Source organism: Mus caroli, unplaced genomic scaffold, assembly GCF_978045245.1.
Source record: "Mus caroli unplaced genomic scaffold, Mus_caroli_1 scaffold_7, whole genome shotgun sequence".
Taxonomy (NCBI): Eukaryota; Metazoa; Chordata; class Mammalia; order Rodentia; family Muridae; genus Mus; species Mus caroli.
Genome location: NW_028227262.1, coordinates 58,188,795 through 58,215,690, shown reverse-complemented (window position 1 = coordinate 58,215,690; position 26,896 = coordinate 58,188,795). Strand labels below are relative to the sequence as shown.

The following is a 26,896-nucleotide window of genomic DNA, read 5'->3' as shown; positions in this document are numbered from 1 at the left end:
AGAGGTCGTTCAGACTTGAGAAGATCCCTCGTCTACCAGATCCTTTCTATAAAGCTTTTAAAACTCAGGTTTTCAAACTGCTTCTTCGCCACGGAGACCACTTAGAGATGCAGCCATTCCAGCCTGACCCAGATATCTAGATGGTCCTGCTCTGCTTCCTGACGCTGGCTGGCCTCATGCTGGTACTACGGTAGCTTAAGAACCACGACTGTAAAGTAGTACAGAAGGGCCTGGAGTCAGGTCAAGTGCCCTGTAAGGAAAATACATTATAGAAGGTTATAGTAATCTCCCCTTATTGCAGGGAGGTACAAACATGTTCCCAAAGAGTGTCTGAATCCTGGAATGATATCCGAACATATAGATTGTTTTCCTAATATACATACCTATGGTAGAGCTTAACTTGTGAACTAGACACAGTAAAAGATAAACACCCCAAAGGTAGGGCAGGTGTAATGATATACTGTGATACAATTGTCACCATCACTACACTTGTGCCATTATTAAGTAGACTAAGGGTTGTTTGGCCAACAGCTCAGCCACCCTAACAACTGTTGAGAGGGTGACTAGCCGATGGGCAGCATCTGCAGCATAGATCCATAGGCCAAGGAGCACTGCATGTTCTAGGAGGGACAGTGTAGTGTTAACTGAATCGGTCCACCGTGCTGCTCAGAATTGAACGCAAAACCTACAAATTCTTTCTTTCTAGAAATGTTCTCTTAATATTTTTGGACCAAAAGTGGTTGCTGATAACCAAAATCTCTGAAGGTACCCTAGGATAAAAGGTCTTACAGCGCTCCGTTCAAACTTGAAGGTACCCTAGGATGAAGGGTCTTACAGCGCTCCGTCCGTTCAAGCTCCGAGGTGGATGGTATTTTGCTCTCCCTAGGTCACACATCTGCGAAGAGGAGAAACTGGGATTCGAACCCTGAGTTTGGGTTCCCGTACATTCCCACCCGAATGTTCTATAAAGTCAAGAAGATAAAGTGCAGATGTGCTTTCCTTATTCTACATAGTGGGCAGCTAAGAGGCAACCCATCCATCCCAGAAACTCAGCCCACCCGCCTCGTGGTTAGAATCTCCCTGTCTCAGTCAAGTGGGCATCAGTTTGTGTGCTGTGCCAGAGGGATGCTTAGTACCTGAATGTTGAGCAGGTGCTCACAGGCCTGTGTGTAAGGCCAATCTCTCCGGGCAGTAGGATGCTTCTGAATGGTAGTGTTTAGTGTCTGAGTGAGGCACCAGTGACGGTATTCTCATTAGACACTTGAACATTCCCAGTGAATCTTCAGTCACCTTCATGGAGGTCCCTGCTGATGGGCTAGGATATCCCTGACTGGTGCAGATGTCTAATGGATGCTGACTGCTAGGCTGAGCCACGCCAGGGACTGACTTGATCCCCATTGCACACCCTGGCCAGGGTGCATGTGCGGTGAGGATTGTGAGGCCAAATGGTCACTGCCGGTTGGCAGGTGTGCAGCCTTTTGTTTGCATGAGCCTTGGGGCCCTCTAGTGGAGAAGCAGAGTATTGCAGCAAGGTTGCCTTTAGCTGCTTCTGCTCACGCTTCATTTTCCCCAGGGGACCTCCATGGTAGTTCATGCCCAACCAAATATTTTCTTCTAGACTTTTAAGAGTTTTAAATTGATATCTGTCTGTCTGTCTGTCTGTCTGTCTGTCTGCTTGTCACAGTGTACTTGTGGAAGTCAGAGGACAACTTAGAGTCAGTCAGTTCTCTCCTTCCACCATGTGGGTCCCAGGGATGAACTCAGGTTGTCAGGCCTAGTGGCAAGCACCTTCACCTGCTGAGCCATCTCACTGGCTCTAAACTTACCATTTTTTAAATTTCATTCAGAAGTTTGCCCTGTGAGTATGTTTAAACTTTGATACTCAATTCTAATTCTTTTTCTCTTCCTGCTCTATAGGGGTCTGAATCTGTGACGTTTGGATCAAAAGTCTTTCTTTTATACTTTTTTATTTTGTTATTTTTCTTGTTTGGTCCTTCTGACTATTCCCTCTGGCTGTTCACGGTGTCCAACCTCTTCTCTGCCAGCAGAGGGCGCTCAAACAGAGCAACCCCTCCGCTCCTGTCCCTGAGACCTGGAGGTGTCTGCCGGTAGAGGGAGGCTCCTTCAGATTAGTACTGGGTGTGTTGACCGGGTGTGACACCCATCCTGCTGTACTTGGTGGTTGCACCTCACTGATTTGCACAGCTAATGGGACAGGAGCCGTGCACACTGCCCAAATTCTTCAAACGTTTGTGGTTTTACTAAGAATGGCACATTGTTCTCCTGGAGACATTTAAGCAAGCACCATGGTAGGGGGTGCCTATCCATTTGCCCTCCGTATCTGCGGGTTTCTCATCTGAAAAGCCGACTGAACTCAGAACTGAAAATATTCAGCGGAAACAGCTGTATCTGTTGAATATCCACAGACCCCTGCACTTGCCATATTAGCTGAATAACTCATGGCCATTTCTATAACACAAGCCTGTGTTGGGCAGTGTCACAACTAAAAGGTCTGCCTTGGCCTTATGCAGGTGACATGTTATATAAGGAACTTAAGCACTGGAGGTTCTGACACTTACAGGCATCCTGTACCACCTCAGTGACACCACACACACCTAGGGAGGGCAGAGAAATTCTTCCCACTCTCCTTAATTTCTGTAATTTTACTACTGTGTGTGTGTGTGTGTGTGTGTGTGTGTGTGTGTGTGTGTGTTTCTAGAGTTTTAGGGACCTCACCACATTCAAGCCGGACAAAATTGCAATCTCACTGAGCAGTAGAGGTAGACGTTTTCTTATACATGACTTATTATGGGCTAGGAACTGGGACCCGGGCCATGCAATCCAGTGAGGGACTTCTCTGGATCAGTCTGGCTGGAAAGCCCTGCTTCTCTGTCATGACCTGGTCTCTTTGTATATTTGGAAGCTCATTCGTGACTAACCTTAATCTCAGTACAATTAACGGTCAGCCAGGAGAGATGGTGGACTTGTTTGGCCTTGCTTGCTGTGTTGTCTGGATTGATCTTGAATTCCTGGGCTGCATTGGTCACCCCCACATAGCCTCCTGAGTGGCTGGAGTTACAGGTGCTGACCACCAGGCTGCGCTGGTGTGTTTCCTGTGCACCCAGCACCAGCTGTGTAGCTCCGCTCCTCTAGGTACCTAGTTCTTAGAAAATAGGGGCCTCTTTAGTTGCTTATCTCTCTTGACCACACATGCTTAGCAGCCACAAATGCTGCCTTCTGCCTGGTGGTCCTGTGGCACTAGGCTGGCTCAGCTTTCCTGTCTAGTTCTTATTTTTCCAGCGTATCTGGACTGGTCCATTGGCTCCTGCTTACATCCACAATGTGCTTAGCTATCCTCCTCAAATGTGGCTCTGTTGGTAAAGGACTTGCCTGGCATGTATGAAACTCTGGATTCAGTCGCCTGTGCCACATGATCATGACAGTGCACACCTGTAATCTCAGTACTCCATGGGAGGAGGAGGCAAGAGGATCGGAAGTTCTGGGTCATCCTTGGCTACACATCCAGTTTGAGGCCAGCCTGGGCTGTGTGCATCTCATTTGCACCGAGTTTGCTCCTGTTGGCTGCTGCCTCGGCTGTTCCTTCACTTTAGCTATCCACTCGTGCATGTCCTGAAAGCACCTTGCTTTCCCAGCGTCCGGTGGTCATCTCATTCTCTCAATTTTTTTCCTGTTGTTCCAACTTATGGGACGCACCGTTCCTCCCAGAATCATGGGAGGAGGCCTATTCTTTGGAGAGCTTCGAGCTGTTTTGTTTCGTTCACAAGCAAGTTCGTTTTTAGCCCTTGGATGCTGTGAGCCAGGCTGTCTTCTGAGCATGCAGCAGAGGGCAGTTTTTGTCCCACATGGGCTGTCTTCTCTCAGCCCTGTCCCCTAGGAAAGATTGGATGGACTATTTTGGAATCACAGAGTGAGCTTGGCCATTATCTTGTAGTGGCCAACACATTCTATAATAGTGATTCACTGTTTCTTAGTGTTCTGGGGTACTGGGCAAATCTCAGCCCCAGGAGAGCCTGCTGGGGTCACTGGCTAGCCCTCATCCCCACCTCCTTCCTCCCGAGCCTCTGGTACCTGTGAAGCCCTTGTGAGGCCCTTTGTGACACACAGCCCTGCCCATCGCTCTAGACACTGCCTGTCTTTCCAGCCATGGGCTGCCTTCAGAAGCATGCACGCCATACTCCATAGCCTTGGATTTGTGCTCTCTGCCTGAGGTGAGTGTCTTCAGGGTGTGCACACTCCCTGCCAGTTCTGTCAGTTTGGGCTAAGGGGTTCCGTGAGTTCTTTAAACATGTTAACAGACCCACCTTGAGGGTTTCTCCGGGCCAGTGTCTGGTCCTCTTTGCCAACACTTCCTGTTTTGTTCTGTTGGAGTTGTACTTTCTTGCTTCTGTGTCTCCTATGAGGAGGATGTTCTGTGGCTACTTGCTGCCTGGTGACTTCTGAAGTCATTGAACACCGTTCTGTGCTGTCACTGTTGCCAAGGGACCCATTATGTCTCACCATCCAGTCCACAGTCCCCACTGAGGGATAATCCGGGCACCCCTCCATCCCACCCACCCTAGAGCCCTTAGTACATGCCTCCCCTTGCCTGCCTTCACCCTATGCCCGTCAGACATTTTCTGAACTTGCATCCAACACTGGATGTGAGCCCTATTGCATGTCTAGATGGCCTTGGAACATCTCCTGCCCCCGTGCAGTCCCTTTTAAACCTTTTCATCAGCCTGTTATTGTTTCCCAGGTTTTCAGTACTAGCAGTCTCCAGACCATCTGCAGAGGGAGTGTCCTCAGAACCTCACATGGGCGTAAGGGCCAGGGCTCATCTGGAGCTCTGTTGCTGGTTCTCCCCAAGGAGAGCTGAGGTTTTAGTTTCTTTTCTCATTGTTATGAACAAATGCCTGATAGAAGCACCTTAAGGGATCTCAGTGAGGCAGCAGGCACACGGGCGAACAGGTAGGAACCTGCTTGCATCTGGGCAGTCCAGGAAGTACCTTTCTCTCTTTCTATCCAGCCTTAGACCCCAACCCACAGACAAGGCTTAAGCATCTCTGCAAGGCATGCCTCAGCAATGCCCTGGGCACTTCTTAATCTAATCACCTCGGCAGACGGAACCAGCCCTCCCAGCCACCCATCTTCCAGGCTAAAGACAATGAGACTGATTTGGAATGTCACCAATATGGTGAAGGTCACAGTGTTCCTGATAGTCCTTGGGTTGCTACAGCCTTGGCTTAATTCCCAGAGTTCAGACAAAGGTGGTTCTAACTGTGCTTCTTGTTGGTCATTCATTCATTCATGTTGGACATTGGTAGTGAGGATGGAAGCCAGTACAGGCTAGATGAGTGGGCTTTTTGGTTTTTTTGGGTTTAATTAATTAATTAATTTATTTATTTTTGGTTTTTCGAGACAGAGACAGGTTTATCTCTGTGTAGCCCTGGCTGTCCTGGAACTCCCTCTGTAGAGCAGGGTGGCCTCAATCTCAGAAATCCGCCTGCCTCTGCCTCCTGAGTGCTTGGATTAAAGTTGTGCGCCACCACTGCCCAGCCAGTTGGGTGTTCGGTTCCTCCTCAGTGCCAGGTCAGGTGTTTGATTGGTTGGTTAATAGGGAGCCTCTCTCTGTTACCTCCAAAGCATGTTTAGTGATCCTTCCATGGGCGTGTGCATGGGCCTTCAGGCCTGTGCAGATGACATTCATCGGCAGAGAATTGGGGTGGTGGAAGCTATGAAGCTGTAGCTTTCATTCTGCTGTAGTTGTCATCCGGGAGGCTTACTGCCTCCATCGGCTAACCTAGCTAAGCCTAGAACTGGAAGCTTCTAGCCTCCCTACAATCTGATCTAGGCCTTGAATGTTTTCAGCCTCTGAGACTTGCTGCTGAGTAAGTTCACCCTTTCTTGTTCTTTCTGATCTCTAGCTGGCTGATTCATCTCAGCTGTTCTGGCTGAAACTCCTCTCTTTGCTAACTTTTCTCTTGGCCTCACACTAACTCTAGCAATCTTTTCTAATCTTCTGGCTCCTTCTCATTCTCTTGCTTGTTCTATCTACCTGTGTCTAGCTTGTTCTCTCTTCAGTCTGTCTCTGTAAAACTCTCCCGGCAAACCTGCCTCCCCTTCCCTGTCTCTGCTGCTCTGCTCTCCCTCTCAACTCTACTGCACTGCTCTCTTGGAACTAGACTGTATTCCTGTACTGCACCCTCTTCTTCCCAGGCTGTCTGTCTCTCCCTTAAGTAGCTTCGCTTTCCTCTCTTTTCTCATGAGAGTTGGGCATATCCTAGTCTGTCAAATCTTTCTCTGTTTTGCCACTTTTCCTGCCACTCAATTAGACATCTCTTTCAAATATGGATGCTACCTAACTTTACCTTCATTGTTTGGGATTAAAGATGTGTACTAAGGGTGAGTCTGCAGTCCAGCCAGAGGGATTAAAGCTGTGTGCTAAGGGTTCAAATAGCCTGTAACAACCAGTCCCCGAATGGCAGCTGCCAGGTGGATGGATGGAGGTCCTGGGGAGTCAGGAGTCCTGCCCTTTAGCCCTGTCACTTTGTGTCTCCCAGGTCAGGGCTGCTGGGCTCAGCCGTGTGCTGATGGAAGGGACAGAGGCCCGACAGAGGAGGCTGGAAGGCTGTGGAAGGCTGAAGGAGCTGGGGCCATTGCCCAGCCACGATGCAGGAAGACTCCCAGAGGCTTCTGAAGAGGGACACCTGGAGGTCTCTGAGAGCCAACTCGTGGATGCCAAATCATTGGAGGCCCCGCCTGGCAGGGAGACGTCCCTGATCATTGGCTTTCAGGTGGTAATACCCTTCCTGCTTGCAGGCGTGGGACTGTCCTGGGCTGGCTTGCTTCTGAACTATTTCCAGGTGAGAGACAGCTTTCTGGGGACAGGGGAACCTGAGGAGTGGGCAGCTGAGGCCGGCTGGAGGGTTGTTAGGTGTATTGGGCAAGGTTCTTTCAGCTTAACCCAAGTTACGCACAATAAGATAGTGGCTGGGCTCATGCCCTACAGATAGACCCGGATTCACTGGACCACTTCCGGTCTCATTTGTTCTATGAGGGAGTAAGGAGTAGAAAGTTTGTTTGCATTGCAGAGACTGGAAGGCCAATGTCAAGGTGTTGCAAGGTGGTTCCCCTCTGAGGCCTCTCTTATATCTTCCCTCTGTGGCTCCTTGTCTTTTTATGGGTAGCGGTCATGCTAATAAGGTCTGTGCTAATGACCTCCTTTTCACTTCCCTGTTAAAGGCCCTGTCTCCAGAAATAGTCACACCCCGAGGTGTGGAAGACCAAGACTTACACAAATGCACCGGGAGGGACACAGTTGCCCATAGTAACAACATAGTGTCGCTACCAAATGCTGCCACGAGTGACCCTTAGCCATGTCCCACACACCCGAGGCAGTCTGTAGGTCTGCCACTTCAAGTAGGACTGCCAGGCCCAAGGACCTACATGCAGCTTGGATGGCTGTCACCAAACTTCCTTCCTAGCCCAGGGCAAATTATAGGAGATGTCCGTCTCCCAACGCCAATGGGCAGATCATTGTCAGCCTTTCTCGTGTTTAACAATCTGCCAGGGGATGGGCAGAGAGCTCCGTGTGTGAGAGTGAAGACCTGCAGAAGCTGGGCACAGATGCACTTACAATCCAGATAACCCTAGAACTGGGGGATGGAGATGGATCCTGGGAGCTCACTGGTCCGCTATCCTAGCCGAAATGGCAAGTGTGCAGGTTCAGTAACAGACTCTGGCAAGTGTGCAGGTTCAGTAACAGACTCTGTCTCAAAGGAATAAGGGCAAGAGTGGTAGAGAAGAACAGCCACATCATCCTCTGGCCACCAAGCAACTTCATACACAGTTACACACACACACACACACACACACACACACACACACACCTTCGAGTTGGAAACTGCATTTCATGTGTTAATTTCTATTGCTGCCTAAAATTCAGCAGATTACAATGCCATACTTCTTCCAAAGCTCCCAGCCTCTGTGGTCCCAGACCTGTCTCTCCTGAGGCTATGGGTGTTTCCCTTCTCTCTGCCTGAGCAGCTGGTTGACCCAGGCCCCTGCTCCTCACTACCGTTCCTGGTGCTACAGGGCACCCGATCCATTTATGTGCTGTCTTGTCAAAGAGGCCCATGGCTGCTGTGCCATCTGAGTCACCTGACCACAGAGGCTTTGGGGTCACCTGACCACAGAAGCTTTGCTGTTCTTGGTGGCAAGCCGGGTCACTAGGTTCTGTCCCCAGTGCAGCAGGAGGAGTTGTATAAAAGCGTCATAGAGGGCGGCAGGAGCACTGGGGCTTGGTCTAAGGCTACGGCCTTGTGTATCATGGTGTGGTTTGCTTACACGTGCCTCCTTACTGGTTTATGGTCTTTGCTTACATGCTGTGTTCCAATGTGGTTTGCCCCCACCACAGCGCTTGTTAAGGCTTAGCTCTTAATGTAACTCTGTTGAGAGGCGATGGAGCTTTCACGAGGCACTTCGGATCACAAATGCATTAGTGTGGTTCTCAGAGTGGGTCAGTTATGCCGAGACCAGATTGTTACAAAGTGAGTTTGGCTTCCTTGGCTTTCTCGTGCTTCCTGTCTTGTTCATTTTCAGCATCCATGTCCACCTGCCTCTCTTCTCTGCCTTTCCACGATGGCACAGGGCAGCCCGTGGAGCTCCAGAAGCTGACTGAATGGCACTGTGCTCCCAGAATCCCAGAACCACAAACTGGAATTAACCCCTTTCCTTTTATAAATTAGCTAGACTCCAGGGTTCTATTATGGGAAGTGGGGGGGGGCAAGCATTGGTAAACTTAACTCTGGATCTCCAACACCACATAAAAATCTGGTGGCAGGGGCCAGGCAATGGTAGTACATGCCTTTAATCCTAGCATTTGGAAGGCAGAGACAGGTGAATGTCTATGAGTTTAAGAGGCCAGTCTGGTCTACAGAACAAGTTCTGGGACAGCCAGGACGGTTACACAGAGAAACCCTGTCTCAAAAAACAAAGGAACAAACCTGGTGGGAAGGTGGGAGACTGGAGGATCCCCGGGGCTTGCTGCCAGCCAATCCAGCCAAATTGGTGAACTGAGGTTTAGTGAAAAACTTAACTTGAGCCACGTGACACAGTGCCAGGGAGAGTACCTGCCAGATGTTGGTGCCCCTCCCTGAGCAGACGAAGTCAGGATAATTCTCACTGTGGCACCCCTCAGCTTTGGGGTGAGAGGAGAGAGCCTCCACATGAAGAGAGCAGGAAGGGTGGGCTTTGTGGGGAGCAGGCTTCACTCCAGCTGACTGCACTGGGCTCAGCCATCTCCAGTGGCGAGTACAGTGTTAGCAATGAGTACAATGTAAGAACCAGGCAGGTGCCCTGGGTCGTCCTGGGATCCTGCCTGCCTGAGGCTGGCTGGCTAGCCCTCACTGGGGAGAAAGGGCTTCCACTCTAGGCTATGAAGATATGACTGGTTCCCAGGGCTAGGCAAGTGAGAGCCACAGCATTTCTTAGTCTCCCACACTCACAGTCTGAAGAGGGGGGATGCCACCACATACATGCAGAGCCGGCTAGGATGAGGGGGCAGGCCCTGCTCTGTAGAGTGGAAGGATGGGAGCCACTTCCTGCGGGAAGGCAGAAGAGCTTTCCTGGAAAGTCCCTTGGGCTAGCAGACTATCGCTCATTCAGGGACAGACAGGATCCAGGCTTGGACCCCTCACTATGGAGAACATTTCCCTGGGGACCTTACTAAGGAAGGGGTGTTGCTGGGTATCTTAGGGGGTTCTATTGCTGCAACAATGGGAGCCAAACATTCAAACCAACCTCAGTGGGCTACTCGCTGAGGAGGGCATCTGGCTGGAGACCTTGCCCACAAGAGGGAGAGCCACAGGGGACTCCTGGTCGGGCTACTCAGTGCTGGGGACAGTGCTAGGTCATCATATGTCCACTGGCTGTGGAAAGGGCTTCCTTCCTCTCTTGTGGTGCTGAGGCTGGCTCTAAGGCCGTGAACACATGAGGCAGGTGCTTTCCTGGTCACCTATGCCCCAGGGTCTCTGACCAGGTTACTGCTCCTTGTTGTTTCTGCCATTCATTCATTCGTTCACTCATTCATTTGTTCATCCTGGCAACATGCACCGTGTGTGCACACAACCAGACACCATGCACAGGGTCCCAGTGAACAAGAGAGACAAGCAGGTTGCCCTCCTGTGGTACTCGTGATTGAGTGGGGAGAGTCAATAGATGCGTGTGTCTGTGCCAGACAGAAAACAGCTAAGCTATGCCAGCACAGCCCAGGAGAGAGGGAAGTTGCCCGAGGCCTCCTGGCGGAGATGCTGGTGAGGAGCCTGAATCTAGGGAGCACTTGAGAAGCTGCTGTGGGGCTTCACCTTCTCCCCTGGGTTCTGTGGGCTCAGACCAGAATACAAAGGAAATGGGAAAATGAAGTATACAGCCTGGTATCTGAGATCTGAGCAGTGGGGATGTTTTCATGGCCAGCTAGCCCATACTGCCCAGGTGCAAGGTAGCACAGCATCTGGAAACTGCTCCTGGGATGATTTGGGTCAGGGTTGGTGTCAGTCTTGGAAGCAGGATTGGTGATATGATGCCAAAGCCCTGTGCTTTCCCCCTCCCGCCCTGTTAGGGACAGAACCTGACCTCACACATGCAGACATTCTACCTCCCGGGGCGGGTGTGTGTGTGTGTGGGGGGGGGGGGCGTTGTGCATAAAGGTTGAGAGCAGTTCATAGGCCCCAGTCCCTCATGTCCAGGACTCTAGGACAGGCTAGAGGCCCAGGGATCAGAAGGACTGTGCAAGGTCACCCAGGAAGCCACTTGATGCTTGACCCAGATCTGAACCATGCCCAGTCAGGCTATGAGATTTTCCACTGTGCTGGGACTATTTTTAAAATCACATTGAGATGTTCTGTGTTGTGACCCAGTAAGCCGTGTTGACGTGTGTTGTTCTCAGCTTTCCCGGGGGAAAGTACCGTTTCTCACACGCGTAGATTCTTTTATTTATTTCTGCTGGAAGCTTAATCATCCTAAAAGCAAGTCATTACAGTAGTCAGCACACTCTGAAAGCCAAAAGGGTCACTGTAATCCTCCTGCCTACCACAGGTGACCACTTCAGCACTGGCTTTTAGTAACTCCCTAAACACCTCTCCCTCTCTCCCCCCCCCCAACCCCTCCTCCATGCCTCCATCCCTCCCTCACTTTTCCTTGCCCCTCTCTCTCCTGTGTGTTTCTCCAAGGCTGATAAGCGTACTCAGGAGACTCTCCTGTTCTGGTAAGAATGTTTCAGGGAGCCAGTGTGTGTGACTCGATGAGTCCCCTGTAGATGGATGATCCCAAGCTAGGGTGACCTTGTGGAAGGTGCCAATGCCAGCATAAAATGTCTGTGCCTGGGGATGGTTCCACTCTGTGTTCAGCAGCCAGCTCATCACCAACCTGCAGGGATTGTCTCAATCCAGCCAGTGCGCTGACGCCAGTAGCTTCTGCAGGCCTCTTCCCTGCTGTTCCACACTAATTCGTGTGTGTTTAGACCAGGCCCAAACCACACATCATAGACTGTAGGGAGGGCTGCCGAGGTGGATGCTGGACATGTGGTCTCCCACTAAACTACGCTTTCTCGGTGGTGGTGGTCAGGGGGAGTGGGGACAGGTGGTAGGGGGACAGTCATTGTTTTCCTTGAGCGTTGGTACACTTTGTGATTGAAGGCAAACCTTCCCGGAGCCTTAAATACTTTGTTTGCAAAATGTGGGCATTATAAGCTGTGAATGCAGGGAGGTGTTCTGTCCAGTAAGTGGCATGAAGGGCTTTGTAGAGTATGGTCAAGAGTGACTTCATCGATCCCAAACCACAGCAGGACTGCTGGGACAAGCTTCTTCTTGGGAAGGATGGTTAGGTTTTCCTATTCTTACTTGGACAGAGCCACCATGGTTCTTCCTTGTACTTAGAGATTCTGGGTAAAGAGCTGTGGGGCTTTGACTCAGAGATCAAGAGGCACCTTAGCTGCCCACAATCGTTATTGAGGCCAGCCATAGGTGTGAGGGCCATAGCATGACAAAGGGGTCCATGAGAAGTTCCTTCCAAAGGTATGTAGGGTAACATGGCTGTGTGCTCGGACAGAGATGGCTCAGGTATGGGTGTCCTTTCAGAAGGTGAGGCTCACCTGCATGCTGTTCCCATTTCATGAGGGTTCCTCCTTAGAATGCCCATGTGGGTTGATGACAGGGAGAGCAAGTGTTGTCGTTGGGGGAGATGTGTGAGAAGCCCCGGGTTCGTGACTGAGATGGTCTCCTGTGCTGGAGCTGAGGGGACAGATCAGGGAAAACTTTGAGGGCAGCAGATTGGATGTAGGACTGCAGTGAGGGTGTCTGGGCTCAGCATGCTTTTCTGGCAGATGTTCACTGATGTGCAAGGTGTAACAGAGGCACTATGGAAGAAACTGCCATGAAAATTGGGGAGTTTGGGGCACTTGCTCCTGCACAGGAGGCTGAGAGGAACAGTCTGGAAGCTCAGAAGAGGCTAGAGAAGATGGAGAGGCTGAGGACTGGTGGAGAAGCTGGTGGAGAGGCTGGGGGCTAGTGGAGAAGCTGGGGGCTGGTAGAGAGTTTGGGGGCTGGTAGAGAGGCTGGGTGCTGGTGGAAAGGCTGGGGGCTGGTGGAGAGGTGCATCTGGGATGAAGAAAATGTAGCGCATGGACAAGGTGCTGGGATCTAGTTCTAGGCTGCTGTATGGCTCAGCATCCCAAATTCAGAAGCGCTTCCCATAGCAACCCACTCTGGTCACTGATAGTTTAAGCATTCCAATGGCAGCACCTATTGGCCATGTGCAGATCCTGGCCCAAGGTGTTTCACTCACCTGCGCACAGCCTCTTCATGTTGGTCTGACTGCCTGGCTTTCAAACATGAGTGTGCCAAGAGACAGAGAAGCCCAGAAACTATTCCACGTGGTAGCTTCTCCACCCTGAGCTGCCGGCTAAGCAGTCAGGAGAGGTAGGGCTGGCCCACCAGAACCAGGACCAAAGTTTACAGCCTGCACCTCTGCCTCCTGTGGCAAACTTAAAACTCCAGACAAACGAGCAGAAGAGAGTGAGTGAGGATGCGCTGAGGATTTCCGGGGCAGGCAGGATGGGGGTGGGGGGGGCAGTTAGTTAGGGAGGAAGTTCTGCCTGGGGAGATAAAGGAGTTTGGACTTGAGCATGAGATGAGGCGATCTGTGAGAGCAGAGGCAAGGTGTCCAAGAGGGTAGTACGGTAGGAATGGGACAGAGGGGAGGCCAGGACCCCAAGGTGAACCCTGGGTTAATAGAAGTCAGTCAGACTTTCAGCTTGGGATCTTTGCTGGTAGAGAGCTCAGTTTGTATTCTGTTGGCCCTTAGGCTTGGAAGTGTCCCTCTGGCCCGTGGCATATACAAAGGGGCACTCTCAGCATCCCTAGACTCTAGTGCAGCTTCCCGGCCGGGCCCCTTCCCTCTGGTGGGATCAGCAGGGCCTGTTCTGATCTTTCTGAGCAGAAGCAAGCTGGATAAAGTGGTCCAGGCCTTTGAGGGAAAGCAGGGCCCCAGTTGTGTGAGCACAGCTTTACATGGTAGCTGTGAGCCCCCACGCACTGGCACAGAGCTGACCACAGGTGTCACTTTCATCTTGCAGTCCCTCAGAGTCCTTGACCTTACAGGACTGAACCCCATGCGTGGGCCTGGGTGAGTATCCCTGGAGCTGTGGTCTTCCGGCCCTTCTCGGCCAGAGCAAAGCAGCCCATGGCACGTGTGCAGAGGACACAGAGGGTGGTGCTGACTTCTGCGTGGGTACTTAACCAGAGCCAGGCCCATGTGGGTGGTGTCCCTGCCCAGTCTGGCTAGCGTGGGCTGGACTACTGGACACTGTCAAGGTCGCTGCTGAGGGACAGTGAGCCTCTCTGGCAGGCTAGAAGAGGGAGGTCCCGGCATATCCACAGCTGCACTCTGAGGAGAACCTGACCAGTGGAATGGACAGAGGACACCGGCAGCCTCCTGAATGAGGCTCTGACCAGGTCTGGCCTTGTTTACTCTGGCCCTCGGCCAAGGGACTCTCAGAGACCCACTGTGGCACTTCCTGGAAAGCTGTCTGTGTGGACCTCTGCAGAAGAGAGCCTTGGAGGGCAGGGAGGAGAGAGGACAGACTCACCCAGGGCCCAACCATGGTCGTCACTCAGCTCAGCCTTGAGTTCCGCTTTCAGGGCAAGAAGCTTCGAGGCTTCAGCTGTGAGCTCACCCGCTCCCCTCATGGGATCCTCCCTGAGCCTGTCCTCACCACCACCTGCCAGGTCGCCATACCTATCCTGCTGTCCGGCCTGGGCATGATGACAGCTGGCTTGGTGATGAACACTGTCCAAGTACGTACAGGGCTCCAAGGGAGAGGGGGCAAACCGGGTGGAGGGCAGGAACCAGGGTGCTCCCTGTGGGTGGCAGGGCCCAGCTGGGATCCAGCACCAGCCGTGCAGGTGAGGAGATACCTTGGGCTCCTAGCACCTTAACAGTCACAGCGATGACACTTGATAGCCCTCCAAGGCAGCCTTTGTGAGCCTACAGCAGCCTCTGTCATCTGCCACCGAGTGTGAGCTTATTGGGCAAGGCTACAACTCAGTACAGGAGTCTTTAATGCCCTGCTGCCTCAGTTTCCCCTTTTCTAAATCAGGAATAATGAGAGCACCTGGCTGTCTGAGCTGTGAGGAGCAGGTTGTAAGCAGCAAGGAGCCTGCTGATCTCTGTGGTCTGGGTGATAGGCAAAGCTGAATGACAGACCTACCTCTCCAGGGTCCCCACAGAGCTCCTTGAGGGAGGTGAAAGCAGGGCATGGGAGTCCCATATGCCTCCAAATCTCTCCACGAGGTGGCACTTTCCATCTGGCAGGGGCATTTGCTGAGTCCGGTTTAGGAGTCCCTGTTGTTGAGTGAATCCCACTGTCTGTCACCTCCAGCCTTTGTGGCCTTTGTTACGGAGCATTGAGTGTTGCATTAGGAAAACACAGACAGTGTCAGGCGTGGAGGAAGGATAATCACCAGAAATTGGCATGGTTCTGGCAGCTGGAAGTCTGAGGTGAAGAGCTGGCGGGGTTGGTGTGGTCATCCTTTAGGGCCATCTTCTTGATGTGCTTCACAGGTTGTCCCTCTCTGCAGGTCTGTCCCCTAACCTTGCATGTGAGGTAACAGCCATGGAGGCCTGGGGCTCACCCACCCATGACCTCCTTCACTCAGCCCCCCCCCAATCTTCTGTCTCCTCTAGACACTTTCGTCTGAAGGTCCTGGGAGTCAGGGTTGCAGTCTGGTAGTTGCCAAAGTTATTTCCAATATGCGTATATGCACAAATGTATAGAGACATATAATAATGCTGATGTTGATTCTTTTTAAATTTAACTCGTGTGTGGTTGTGGTGCTGGGGGTGGAATCGTGGCCAGCATGCACCACACTACTGAGTTCTACCACAGCCTGAGACTGTCGGCGGAGGGCGTGTCAGTAACTCCAGGGCACTTGGTTTTTGCTGGTTCACCTCAGAGAACAGGACACTGGGTCCTCAGAATGCTGGGATCAGTCTGTTCCTAGAGAGTTGGTGCAACCTGCTTCCATGGTGTGCTCTGCCCCTACCTAAGGCTGTGTGCATGATAATCCTCAGAGGCTGGACTTTGCCAGACTGCCCAGCATGAGCTCAGCCATCCCTGGCCTGCCATGCACTCCCTGCTCGCAACGCTTCAGTTGCGCTAGGCTCCCAGAAGGCTAGCTTGTCAGACTGGGCAGCCGGTGGAGGCGGTGTGAGGCAGCCTGTAGGAAGGAGGTCGCTTCACCCTCCTGCAGGTCAGGGATCTCTAGAGAGAACAGGACAGGACCATCAGAGTGGGCCTTGGGGAACAATTGACCATGTCCACACTGTGGGAAGGAGTGAACGCCTGGCAGAGACATGGGGTGTGTGAATACACAGGTGGCTTGTGTCCTGAGTGTAGACACTGCTAGCTGTCCACTCTGCCCAGGAAGTGAAGTTTACACTGAGGTCAAAGGGGCTTGGCTTTTTGTTTATAGAGTGAGCCTTGCTTTTGTGGTATTGGATTACTAACATAGCCATGAGCAAACTGTCTGGTTGGTACATACTGCATGGTGAAATACAGGAGGGGACAGCAGTCTAGAGGGCCCTCTCTGACAGCCTGTGCTGGTGTTTGGCTGTGCATGAAGTGTGATGTGCCAGCCACATTCTTGAACAAGTTTAGCGATCAGAGCTGGGTGTACACTCAGTCGTGGAGTTGGCAGTGCAGGGTCAGAAGTGACCGGGTGACGTGATCATATTTATGTCACAAAGCTCAGTCCTGGCAGCAATGTCAACAATGTTAGGGAGGAGAGAGCAAGGGAGGCTCTCTCCCAGTACCACAGGCTACCTCCCTCTCCCACTCCGACCCCACCCATCAGGATAGACATCTGTAAAGCGTCTGAGAGATCTGTAGCAGAATTTAAAAGTTAGGATGACTTGAAGTCAGATTGGGGAGGACAGGGGTTAAATCCTGCTGGGCAGAACCGGGAGTGGGTAGGAGAGGAGAATAGGCCCAGGGGGAGACAGGAGCCTGGGGATGGTTGAGGTCCAGTATTGTCAGCTTACAGCCATAAGGCGGGAGGGATACCAGGGACGTCAATGAGCCCAGAGCATCAATCAGACCAAAGTGACATCAAGGACACACAAAAGAAGCCTGGAGAAAGAGACATTCTGGATCTGGGTGGTCAGGACATCAGCAGGGTCAGGCCTCCTTTGTCACCTGCCTCAGTCTGCCAGGGCTGCTGTAGAGCACCTGAGGCCAGACAGTGTATCCCACAGAAGTTGACATTATCTCTAGGGGTTAGAAGTCAGAGATGCCAGGTGTTGGCAGTGTTGACATCCTAAGCCAGTAATGCCATTTCCCCCCTGTTCCCCACATGGTCACCTCTCTTTGCATATCTGTGCTTGTGAGATACCCTACCAGTCTTGTAGGATTGGGAATCAGGGATCATCCACCTACGACTCCCTTAGCTCAGCCCCTCTTTGAGGACCCTGTCCCTAAGCACTGTGTCTTTACGGCTGCAGTCCCGTCAATTTGGGGGAACACAGTTTAGCTAGTCTCTGTTGACCTTGTCTCAGCTCATCTTCTTCTCACCCTGTGATTCCTGACAAGCTCGTTCAGTGGCTTAACTCTCATGGCCAGGGCTGTGGATGCAGTCCCAGGATAGAGCACTACCCTAGCTCAGGCAAGGCACTGGGGTCCATCCCCAGCACCGTCAATCAGTTTCATGGCCAGAATTGGCTCAGCCAATTCTGTAGCATCAGCAGCAAGGGTCTGGGACCATGCAGTCAAGTCTCCCTTCCTCCCTCCTGAGGCATGGAACTGTGGGGAAGGTGGGCTGGATGCTGGAAGTAACTCAAGCCTTGAAAGAGAGATGTGTAAATAGAAGGGAAAATCGGAAGTGTGACTGGGTCAGGAGAAGGAAGGGGTTGAGGACCATGGCGGAGTCATTAGGGAGACCAGCAGGGAGCTAGAGCAGGGGGCTAGGGCAGAGAACAAGTTCAGAGGCTGGCCGCCTCAAGCTGTCCTCCAGGGGCGAGGGCAGCAGAGAGAGCTCCAAGAGCCCATTCACACACAGCAGGTCCTGAGGAAGAGAATACTGTAGCCATGGCCAGCACAGCACTGAGCTGTGACGAGGCGAATGGAAACTTGGTCAGGAGTTCCTGGCACTGAGAGAGAGGAGAGTTGAAGGAAGAGACACAGAGTTTGTCCTGATGTGGGGCTATTAGATGTGTGGCCTTGTGTGTGGCCGGGAGAATGTGCACCAGGCTGTGGGGGAGGCAGAGGGTGGTGGGTGAGGGCTGGGGCAGAGGACATGCTAGGAAAGGACAGGGTGTGCCAGACAGCCCTGGCCAGGAGTAGGAGAGTGTGTGTGATGGTGGTGTGGGTGGTGTGTGCCCGAGGGGTGCGCAGGGCTGATAGGCAGCTACACACAGACCTGAGGCCCCCGCTGCAGAGAATGGGGCAGCAGTAGCTGGACTGATAAGGAAGGGCCCCTGCAGGTGGGCCTCTGCTTCCAACCGAGTTCTTCATCTGAGAGCAGGAAATCGCATGCATTTCTTAAAGGGCTAAGGTCTATATTATGAAAGATCCAAGCGAAGGGATAAATGTGGGCAAACGCAAAGAGATCATTTTCGAGAGAGAATCAACATTATGAACAGGGTAAAATGTTCAGACTCGGTGCTAAAGAAGCAATGCACGTTAAGACTACATTTTGCTCCTACCCAGTGGGGAAATATATAAGATAAGACTTTTATAGAGCCTCTGACTAGTCCTTCTCTGCCATGCCTCCAAGGCACTGCTGCCTGGGGTGACTCCTGCTTTCCCCAGAGGTGACATGTGTTTGTGTCTCTAGCTACTCTTTCCTGGGGAGATTGGGGACCGAGCCCAGGAACCCCTTCAGAAAAGGACTTTGTCTTTAGACCTAGAACCTAGAATCCCACAACCTTAAGATCTTAATCCGTAGCCAGGCAGTGGTGGAACACGCCTTTAATCCCAGCACTTGGGAGGCAGAGGCAGGCGGATTTCTGAGTTCAAGGCCAGCCTGGTCTACAAAATGAGTTCCAGAACATCCAGAGCTACAGAGAAACCCTATCTCAAAAAACCAAAGGGGAAAAAAAAGATCTTAATTCGTTGAGGCCCTACTTAAATCAGATCTGGGGGTGTTTATCAGGCAGTGGGGGAGGAAGTGGGGAGGGCCCATCACACGAACACCTCCTCTCTTTCCCAGATTTCTCAACACATCCTGGCCACTCTGCCTTTTCTGGTGTTATTGTTTGTGTGTTAGATGCGGGGTCTCCATCAAATGGACTTTCCTGTTTTGGAAAGCCCAGGGTCCGGCAGGGTCCTGGGTGGAGCCTGAGATACCCTTGTCAAAGTGCCCCTACCAGTTAGTTTAGCAGAGTTTCTCCAGGCCTCCCAAATTAGGAGAAATAACTGAATTGGTGACTCGATCCAATGTCTACAAAGCTGTTGCTGCACACTGGCACATTTTCAGGCGGCGCTGGGCCAGACCACTGGCCTCCAGTCTAGCCCTGCCTTTTTCCTGGCCTCTGAGGAGGCAGGAGGGGGCCCACTGGAGGCCTCAGCTGCTGATTCGGTTAATGATATTTAAAGTGTCCTGTTTACTTAAAACACTTTAAGTTTTTCACTTTAAATGATTTAGGCCAGTCATGGGCAGCACACGCCTTTAATCCCAGCACTCAGGAGGCAGAGGACAGGCAGATCTCTGTGAGTTCAAAGCTAGCCTAGTCTACAGAGTGAGTTCCAGGGTACCCTGAGCAATGTATAGAGACCCTGTCTCAAAATAAATAAGGCATTTAGGACACTGCTCGGTCTTCCAGGCTGATTCACAGGGCATGCAAGGTCACTGACTGAAGGTTCTCCGCAGACATCTGCAGAGCTGTCTTTGGCCTCATCTCCTTCTGCCTTCTCTTCCAGCACTGGCCAGTGTTCAAAGATGTTAAAGACCTGATGACGTTGGTGCCACCCCTCGTCGGTCTGAAGGGAAACCTGGAAATGACACTGGCGTCTCGGCTCTCCACGTCTGTAAGTGGCAGTTGTATGGCTCAGGTCACTTGCAATTTGGGGACAGAATGTTCCCCTCAGTGTTAGCCCCTCTGGGTGGTTTGCTTGGGGACTAGAGTCTCCGCCCACATGGGCGTGGTTGGGCTTTGGTGTCTCACAGGCTGTTCCTGTCTCCTCTCAAGTTTTGTACTGTTTTTCCATTGCCACCCTGAGCTGCTGAGGGACCAGCGCAGTGCCCCTATGCACTTTCTTCCAACTTTCTGTGTCCCTATTCCCCAGGGTCTGCATGCTGCTGTCTGGACCCTAGGCCATACTCCCCACTCCCTGGCACATACACATGAATGCTTCAGTGGGTAGTACGGCTTCAAAGGAGGATTCTGAGGCAGGAACAAGGAGGGGCTCTCAGTTGTCCATTAACAGCCTCTGTTCTTATATCCCTCCTGTCATTGTGGCTGTCTGCACTTGGCTCTGTAGCCAACACAGGTCCTACCTTGGTCAGCTCTGCCCCCCCTCCTCCAGGCATCCCCCAGGGGTTGTGGTATTACCCTCCTGTTAATACAGAGGGCATTCTCTTTCTCCAATGGCCATTGGCATCCTGCACATGAAAAGGACAGTAGTGTGTCCAAGGTATATTGTGTTCAAGGGCCTGGGCAAAAGAGTCCCAAAGCTGATGAAGAAGGGCCAGAGATGGACACCTGCTATGTGCATGGCTCACTGTGGAATGCCAGCGTCTCCAACTATAGCTGTATAGTGCTGTTTCTCCATAAAAGAGGCCAGGCCGGGAACAGAAGAGACGGCCTGGTGCTCTCCCAGAGAACCCCAGAAGGCTTGGGTTTGGTTCCTGGCATCCACAGAGAAACTCGCATGCACCTGTAACTCAAGTCCCAGGGAACCTGACGCCCTCTTCTGGCCTTCACAGGCACTACATATTCACAGTGCCCAGACACAGCCCAGGTGAAACAGCCATGCACAGAAAATTAATATAATTTTAATTATTTGGGGGTGGCAGCGGGGTCGGGGGGTGGTGTCTAGGTCAATTCATAAACGGTTGGAGAGCTGACTCACCAGTTAGGAGAGCACACTGCTTTTGCAGAAAACCCGGATTTCGTTCCAGGCACCCACACTAGGCAGCTCACAACTTCCAGTAACCAGCTTCAGGGAATCTGACCTTGTCTTGTGAGGACTCCTCAGGCATTTATACTCACACGTGCACACACACACACACAGAGAGAGAGAGAGAGAGAGAGAGAGATAAAAAGGAAATACATGTTAAAGGGGGGAAGTAGGTCACCATCTAGAAAGCTTAGTAGCGTAATCTGTTCTGATTTGTTTCCTGAGAGAGGGGCTGGCTATGTCCAGAAGGACTGGCGTCTCCAGATCCACCAGCCTGACGCCGCTGCCCTTGTCTCTGTGTGCTAGGCCAACACTGGGCAAATCGATGACCGCCAGGAGAGGTACAAAATCATCAGCAGCAACCTCGCCGTGGTTCAGGTGAGTGAGTCTTGGAGCATCACCTCAATGTCTCTCCTTCCCCACTCCCCTGTGGATCTGGGGCCCCCGCCTTTCTGGGTAGGAAGAGGGAGGCCTCTGAGCCTGGTCCCTGTACTCTAGACTGACTTTGGAGGACAGTTGTCTATGTGGCCACCCATCTGTCCAGCAGACGGTATCTGTGGCACAGTAAAGAGCATCCCAGGGAGCCACCATACCTACCCAGAGATGCCTTTAGGTCTGTGGTTCCTGCAGCTTCCCCGCTGCCTGCTTTCTAAGCCAAATTCTTAGGGGGCTGAGTGTACTCAGTGTTAGTCATGCCCCACGTTTGCTAGTGGCCTCTTCCTACCCACATGTTTCTCTGGGTCACTGATGCTCCCCAGAGGGGCACACCCCACCTTTGCTTTCTTCCAGTGACCTCACTTAATCTCCCTGGGACCTGATGATTCATTCCTGCCTGAAAAGTCCCTCATTAGTCCTGCCCCTGCTGCTTAACTTGTCCTATCTCAGTCTTTGACAGAGACCTTCATGCCCCTCTTACACTGTGCCTCCTCCTGCCAGGCCCTCTATGGGCTCAGTTCATTTAGGCCCTTTTCACTGTGAACTAAAGTCATGGTACCCAAGGCAGAAACAGATGAGGGCAAGGTAGGCTCAGGCAAGAAGGAAGGCTGGGTATACATTTGTCTCTTCGGTACTGTAGTCCAGGATCTAGTGAGCTTCTCTGAGACAGGCAGCCTCTGATGTCACAAGGCTATGTGGACTGAGTTCAGACTCGACATTGCCTGTCAACTGGGCAGCCCTGGCTGGGCTGTGTGCCCTTGTCCATTAGTGAATAGGTATATTCTTCCTGTCGTCCAGGTCAGAATATTGGCCTCTCCCAGAGGCAACCCCCCAAACAGCAAGTTAGAACGGCCTCATTAGCCTCTCCTTACACTTGGTTCTTCTGAAGGCACCTGACCCACTGTGGTGGAGGCACGCTGCCTGTGGTGCCCCTTGTACCTTAGTTAGGTTTCTGTTTCTGTGACAAACACCATGACCAAAAGTAACTTGAGAAAGAAAAGGTTTATTTCATCTTACAGTTTATAGTCCATCACTGAGGGAAAGTCAGGACAAGAACTCAAGGCAGGCAGCTAGAGGCAGGACCTGAAGCAGAGATCATAAAAGAGCGCTACTTACTGGCTTGCCCAGCCTGATTTCTTATTCAGTCCAGGACTGATCCAGGTGTGACACTGCATAGTGGGCGGGGTCCTCCCACATCAATAATCAATAAAGGAAATGCCTCAGACGTGTCTGCAGGCCAGTCTGATGGTGGCACTTCCTCAGCTGAGGTTCCTGCCTCAGATGTGTCTGTAGGCTAGTCTGATGGTGGCACTTCCTCAGCTGAGGTTCCTGCCTCAGATGTGTCTGTAGGCTAGTCTGATGGTGGCACTTCCTCAGCTGAGGTTCCTGCCTTAGTTACTGTTCCGCTGCTGTGAAAAGCCACCACAACCAAGAGGAAGCATTTACTTGGGGCTTGCACCCTCTTCTCGGGTACAGTGTGTGTGCCACCCTCCATCTCTCTCTCTTTTGGGTACCATGGATGTGCTGCCCATTCTATGACTGTCCAGTCATTTCAGAGGATCAGTCCATGATCATCATGGCAGGAAATATGGTGGCACACAGGCAGCCATGGTGCTGGAGAAGCTGCTGAGAGCTACGTCCTGATCTGCAGGCAGAGAGAGAGAACTGGGCCTGGCGTGAGCTTTGAAAACCTCAAAGCCACCACCCCCAGTGGCTCTACCTCCTCCAACAAGGTCTCCTAATCCTTGTAATCTTGTCAGAGTTACCCTTCCTGGTGACAGCTTTCAAATATATGAGCCTGTGGGGGCCAGTCTTCTCAAACCACGACAGTTCCTGTTCCCACTGACTTCAGCGTGTGTTAAGTTGACAGAAATATAAAACAAAACAACAGCAACAACAACCACCTCAGCAGGACCCCAGCCCCCAGCTCACTCTGCTTTGCTTCCTGGCTGTGAGAGGGACCTGTTTTGCATCCTCTATGAATCTGCTGTACAACAGGCTCAGAGCAATGGGGTCAACTGATCATACACTGATCCCCCTAACACTGTGAACCAGAGCAAACCTCTGTTTCTAAGTCGATTCTCTCAAGGATTTTGTTACAGCTGATGGAAAGCCGACTGTCATTTAACCATTCCCCACTGAGGACTGGTCCTTTCCACTTGACCAGGGAGACTACCCTCTCCCCCTAAGTCTGTCACTATGAAGACCCTCACTCTGAGCTGCAGTTGAATCAAGCCCTGCTTCTCCTCCTTCACAGCCCATGCCTGTAAACCTGTGTGCCTTGCAACTGCTTGCTGTCCCTCAGTCTTCACCCTTGAGTACAGTGTATGCACACATGTGCATTCATGTGCATGTGTATGTAGCCCTTCAGCCCTCTCCCTCTTTGTTATAGTGTGCACATGTGTACATTCATGTGCATGTGTGTATGTGTGAGCACCTGTGTGTGTGCACACACACATATGCATGTGCAAGTGTGCTCATGTACATGTACATGTATGTGCATGTGCGAGTACATGTGTGTGTGCACCCTTGTGCATGTGTGTGTGCGTGTGTGTGCGTGTGTGTGTGTGTGTGTGTGTGTGTGTGTGTAGCCCTTCAATCCCCTCTCTTTCTCTGGTACAGTGTGTGCACACCCTTTCGGCCTCTCTCTGTTGGATACGGTGGATGTGCCTCCTACCTCACTGTTCTGGTTGAGGCCTGTCTTGGTGTTTCTTGCCCACAGTGCCTAGGCGAGTCTTGTGTGGCAGAGTCTTGCTTGTGGGCTTGTGGCTGAGTCACTGAGAGATTGAATCAGATCCACAAGAGGTCGGGTCATGGGGTGACAAAGGCCCAGCACCGGGCATACCTCTCCTGCCTCTCTAGAACCTTCCATACTGTGAGCCTCAGGACTCACAATGCCTACCTGGGCCTGACTTAACTTACACACTGTCTCAGATTTAGCTTACATATGATTTTGCTTCTTCCTTTTAAAGTGGATTTAACTTTGGTCACAGGGTGTTGGGTAAGTTGTACAGTTGGACTTCTAAAAAACTTCAACATGTACTGCCATTTAAATGTGAAACCAGTGATGAAACTTTTAAATTTAAAACAATTTGACAGTTTCTCACATGTTCCCTGTACCTTGATCATATCTCCTCCCACCCACACCTTCCTGACCCCACCCACACATCCGCCCCTCCTTCCCCTTTTCTGTCGAAAACCACTGAATCCAGTTAGTGCTGCTTGCTGGAATGTTGACTGACCTTGAGCAGGTGACCCCAGCTACAGTGAGCTCATGAGTGCTGTGTGACCGTGTCATCCAGAGGACGGCACCTCACAGCCCCCGTCCTGCCCTGATGCTCTGACGTTCTTTCTGCCACCTGTCACCTGAGCCTGAGGGACGTTGATGTCGGCATTGGACAGGGCTGAGTATTAAGCAGCCATTTATTCTCAGCAGGAAAACCTTTTTTAACTTTTAATTTTATGTATATGGCTGCTTTGTCTGCTTGTACTTATGTGTATTGTATGCATGTCTGGTACCCATGGAGGCCGGAAGAGGGCATCAGATCCTCTGGGACTGAAGTTGCAGACTGTTGAGAACCCCAGGAGGGTGCTGGCAATCAAACCCGGTTTCTCTGCAGGAACACACTTGCTCTTAACTGCTTTTAACCATCTCTCCAGCCATCACCCCAACCCCAGTGTGAAATTGTGTAACTTCTCATTTGGGCATGGGGACTCCCCAGCAAGACCGAGGGTAGCCTCGGAGCAGGGCAGGGCCACCATGCAGCCTGTGCAAGCCTCTCCCTCCCTTTACTCTGTCTTAGAAGCCGTACCCTGGGTTCTTCCTTGTCTTTATTTGCTAGGCGATACTGGCATGGCTACATTCTCTTTTACACTAAGGCTTATTGTTGGCTGTCTGGCTGTCTGTTAGAAGTGCTGGGACTGGGACCCAGAATCTCACATGAACTGGATAAGCATTCTGTCACCAACCCATGTCCCCAGCTGTTTGTGACCTTCTGACCAGTTTTAAGCTTAGATCTAGCTGGTACCAGCGGTAGCGTGGAAGTGGTTGCATCACTGGCCGCTCCACTACCTTACCAGAACGGAAACGTCCCCTCAAAACTCCCCGTGCCCCGCCCCCCATGCACTCGCCCACAGAGAGCTCTGACTTGTCGACACGGAAGACACGGAGATCTTTTCCTGTGCATCCCATCCTGTAACTCGTGTTTCCCCTGTGATGACATAGACTCACTGTGCAGCTCAGTTAGAGCAGTGTGTGAACAAACAGGCACTCTCATCTATTACACTGTTACCCCAACTCTGTTCACACCCAGGGATGCTCCTCTAGAGAAGATGCTAGGTCTCAACCGTACCCCAACTCCCATTCCAGTCTTTACCCACATCAGTAAGTACGAGAGCCAGGTCACAGTGACTTTGACCTGTTCCTAACTTCTTAGTGTTAGGCTTACCTACTGCATGAGTCTGTTTCCCATCGCGGTCACGAAATGCCTGAGACAGTACACTTATATGGAGGGAAGGTTTGCTTGGCTCATGGTTTCCTAGATTCCTGTTGCCATTGTGTCCATGGAGATGCATTAACGGAGCAAAGCTGCTTGCCCCATGGTGTCTAGGAAGCAAATTAGAATGAGGGGGGGCACTTTCCCAAAAACTTAAGATTTCCCAGGAAACTCCATCTCTTAATGGCCCCCACATACCTTCCTATAACTGAAGACCAGACTTACAGCATGGGCATTCTGAATTCAAGCTAACAGCACAAGGCCTGAAGGATAAAGAATAGGCCTCCTGGTTATTTTCTATTCATTAACCGTATGTGTCAGCACTGGGTGCTACAACAAGGATACCAGCATCCAGTAACATGCTTCATAACAGATTCTACTTAAAATCTTCTTGAAAACTAGGAAAGTCAATAATATTACTGTACATAACTCCATGGTATCTTCATCATATGGACATCACATATAAACTTTGTTTATAATATCCTATATATAGAAACTTTTTTTCAGTATTGACAGTTGAATCACATGCATCTAGGTGGGTGCTCTACCAGCCAGCTGTAGTTCCTGCTTTCATTTTTTGTTTTTTTACTTACTATTTTGAGACAAGGGCTTGCTCAGTTGCCCAGGTTGGCTTTGAACTCACTCTGTGGCCCAGGCAGGCCTTGGCCTGTGACCTTCTTACCTCAGTCTCCAGAGCGGCAGGTGTATGTCACCACACCCAGCTTTGTACTCTTCTTTATGGATTTTATACTGTATCTTGAAAAGAAGGCCTTTGGTGGTCAGAGATATTTTAAAACATTTACTTGATTCTTGCTAGTTCTCATGTAGAATAGCTGACCTTGACATCTCAATCCTCCTGCCATGGCTCTCACTGTGGGAACAGGCAGGTATGACCATGCCTGGTTGCAAATATCATGAGCATTCTATCACATATCCCTTTATTTCACCCCACGGTTTTAGTTTAAGGGTGCAAAGCGGGCTGGGGGTCCACCTTTTTCCTGGCCACAGTCCTTCAGTTTCCTTTGCTCTAATTTCTTAGTATTCACTCACTGAGGTCACATATCCAGGATATGCCTTCTTCATCCCTTCTTCACTAGCCTCAATTTACAGACCATTTCCTGCGCTCACTTTCTGCGCTCCCTTCTGGCTCCCATCTCCATTCATCTCTCTCTGGCAATGACAGGCTGCTCTTGCCTCTCCAGCTTCATGGTATATTTTGACTCATATTTTACAATGTATCTGGTATATACCAGTAAACCCCTCCCCTGAACCTCCTTCCAGAAAATTGTTTTGG

The 26,896-nt window shown here is 51.3% G+C and overlaps 1 protein-coding gene and 1 long non-coding RNA gene across 4 annotated transcripts in view; one reads left to right on the top strand and one right to left on the bottom strand.

The window, feature by feature from the left end:
• Nucleotides 1–26,896, top strand: part of Slc41a3 (solute carrier family 41 member 3) — a 41,539-nt gene that overhangs the window by 430 nt on the left and 14,213 nt on the right. Inside the window, exons 1-4 of one of the 3 annotated variants that reach the window (XM_085840304.1) lie at nucleotides 4,891–4,968; nucleotides 6,561–6,863; nucleotides 19,472–19,579; nucleotides 20,978–21,049. In XM_085840304.1, coding sequence (XP_085696430.1) covers nucleotides 6,591–6,863; nucleotides 19,472–19,579; nucleotides 20,978–21,049 — 453 coding nt within the window. In that variant the 5' untranslated portion in view covers nucleotides 4,891–4,968; nucleotides 6,561–6,590. Of the gene's footprint in view, nucleotides 1–4,890; nucleotides 4,969–6,560; nucleotides 6,864–13,813; nucleotides 14,352–19,471; nucleotides 19,580–20,977; nucleotides 21,050–26,896 lie in introns of those variants that run through there. The other 2 variants (XM_085840306.1, XM_085840305.1) reach the window with 2 other exon arrangements.
• Nucleotides 678–4,410, bottom strand: LOC147003889 (uncharacterized). The gene is made up of 3 exons (XR_015047506.1): nucleotides 4,323–4,410; nucleotides 2,940–3,891; nucleotides 678–895 (listed from the first exon to the last, which is right to left on the bottom strand). It is a non-coding gene; the product is annotated as an uncharacterized LOC147003889 (long non-coding RNA).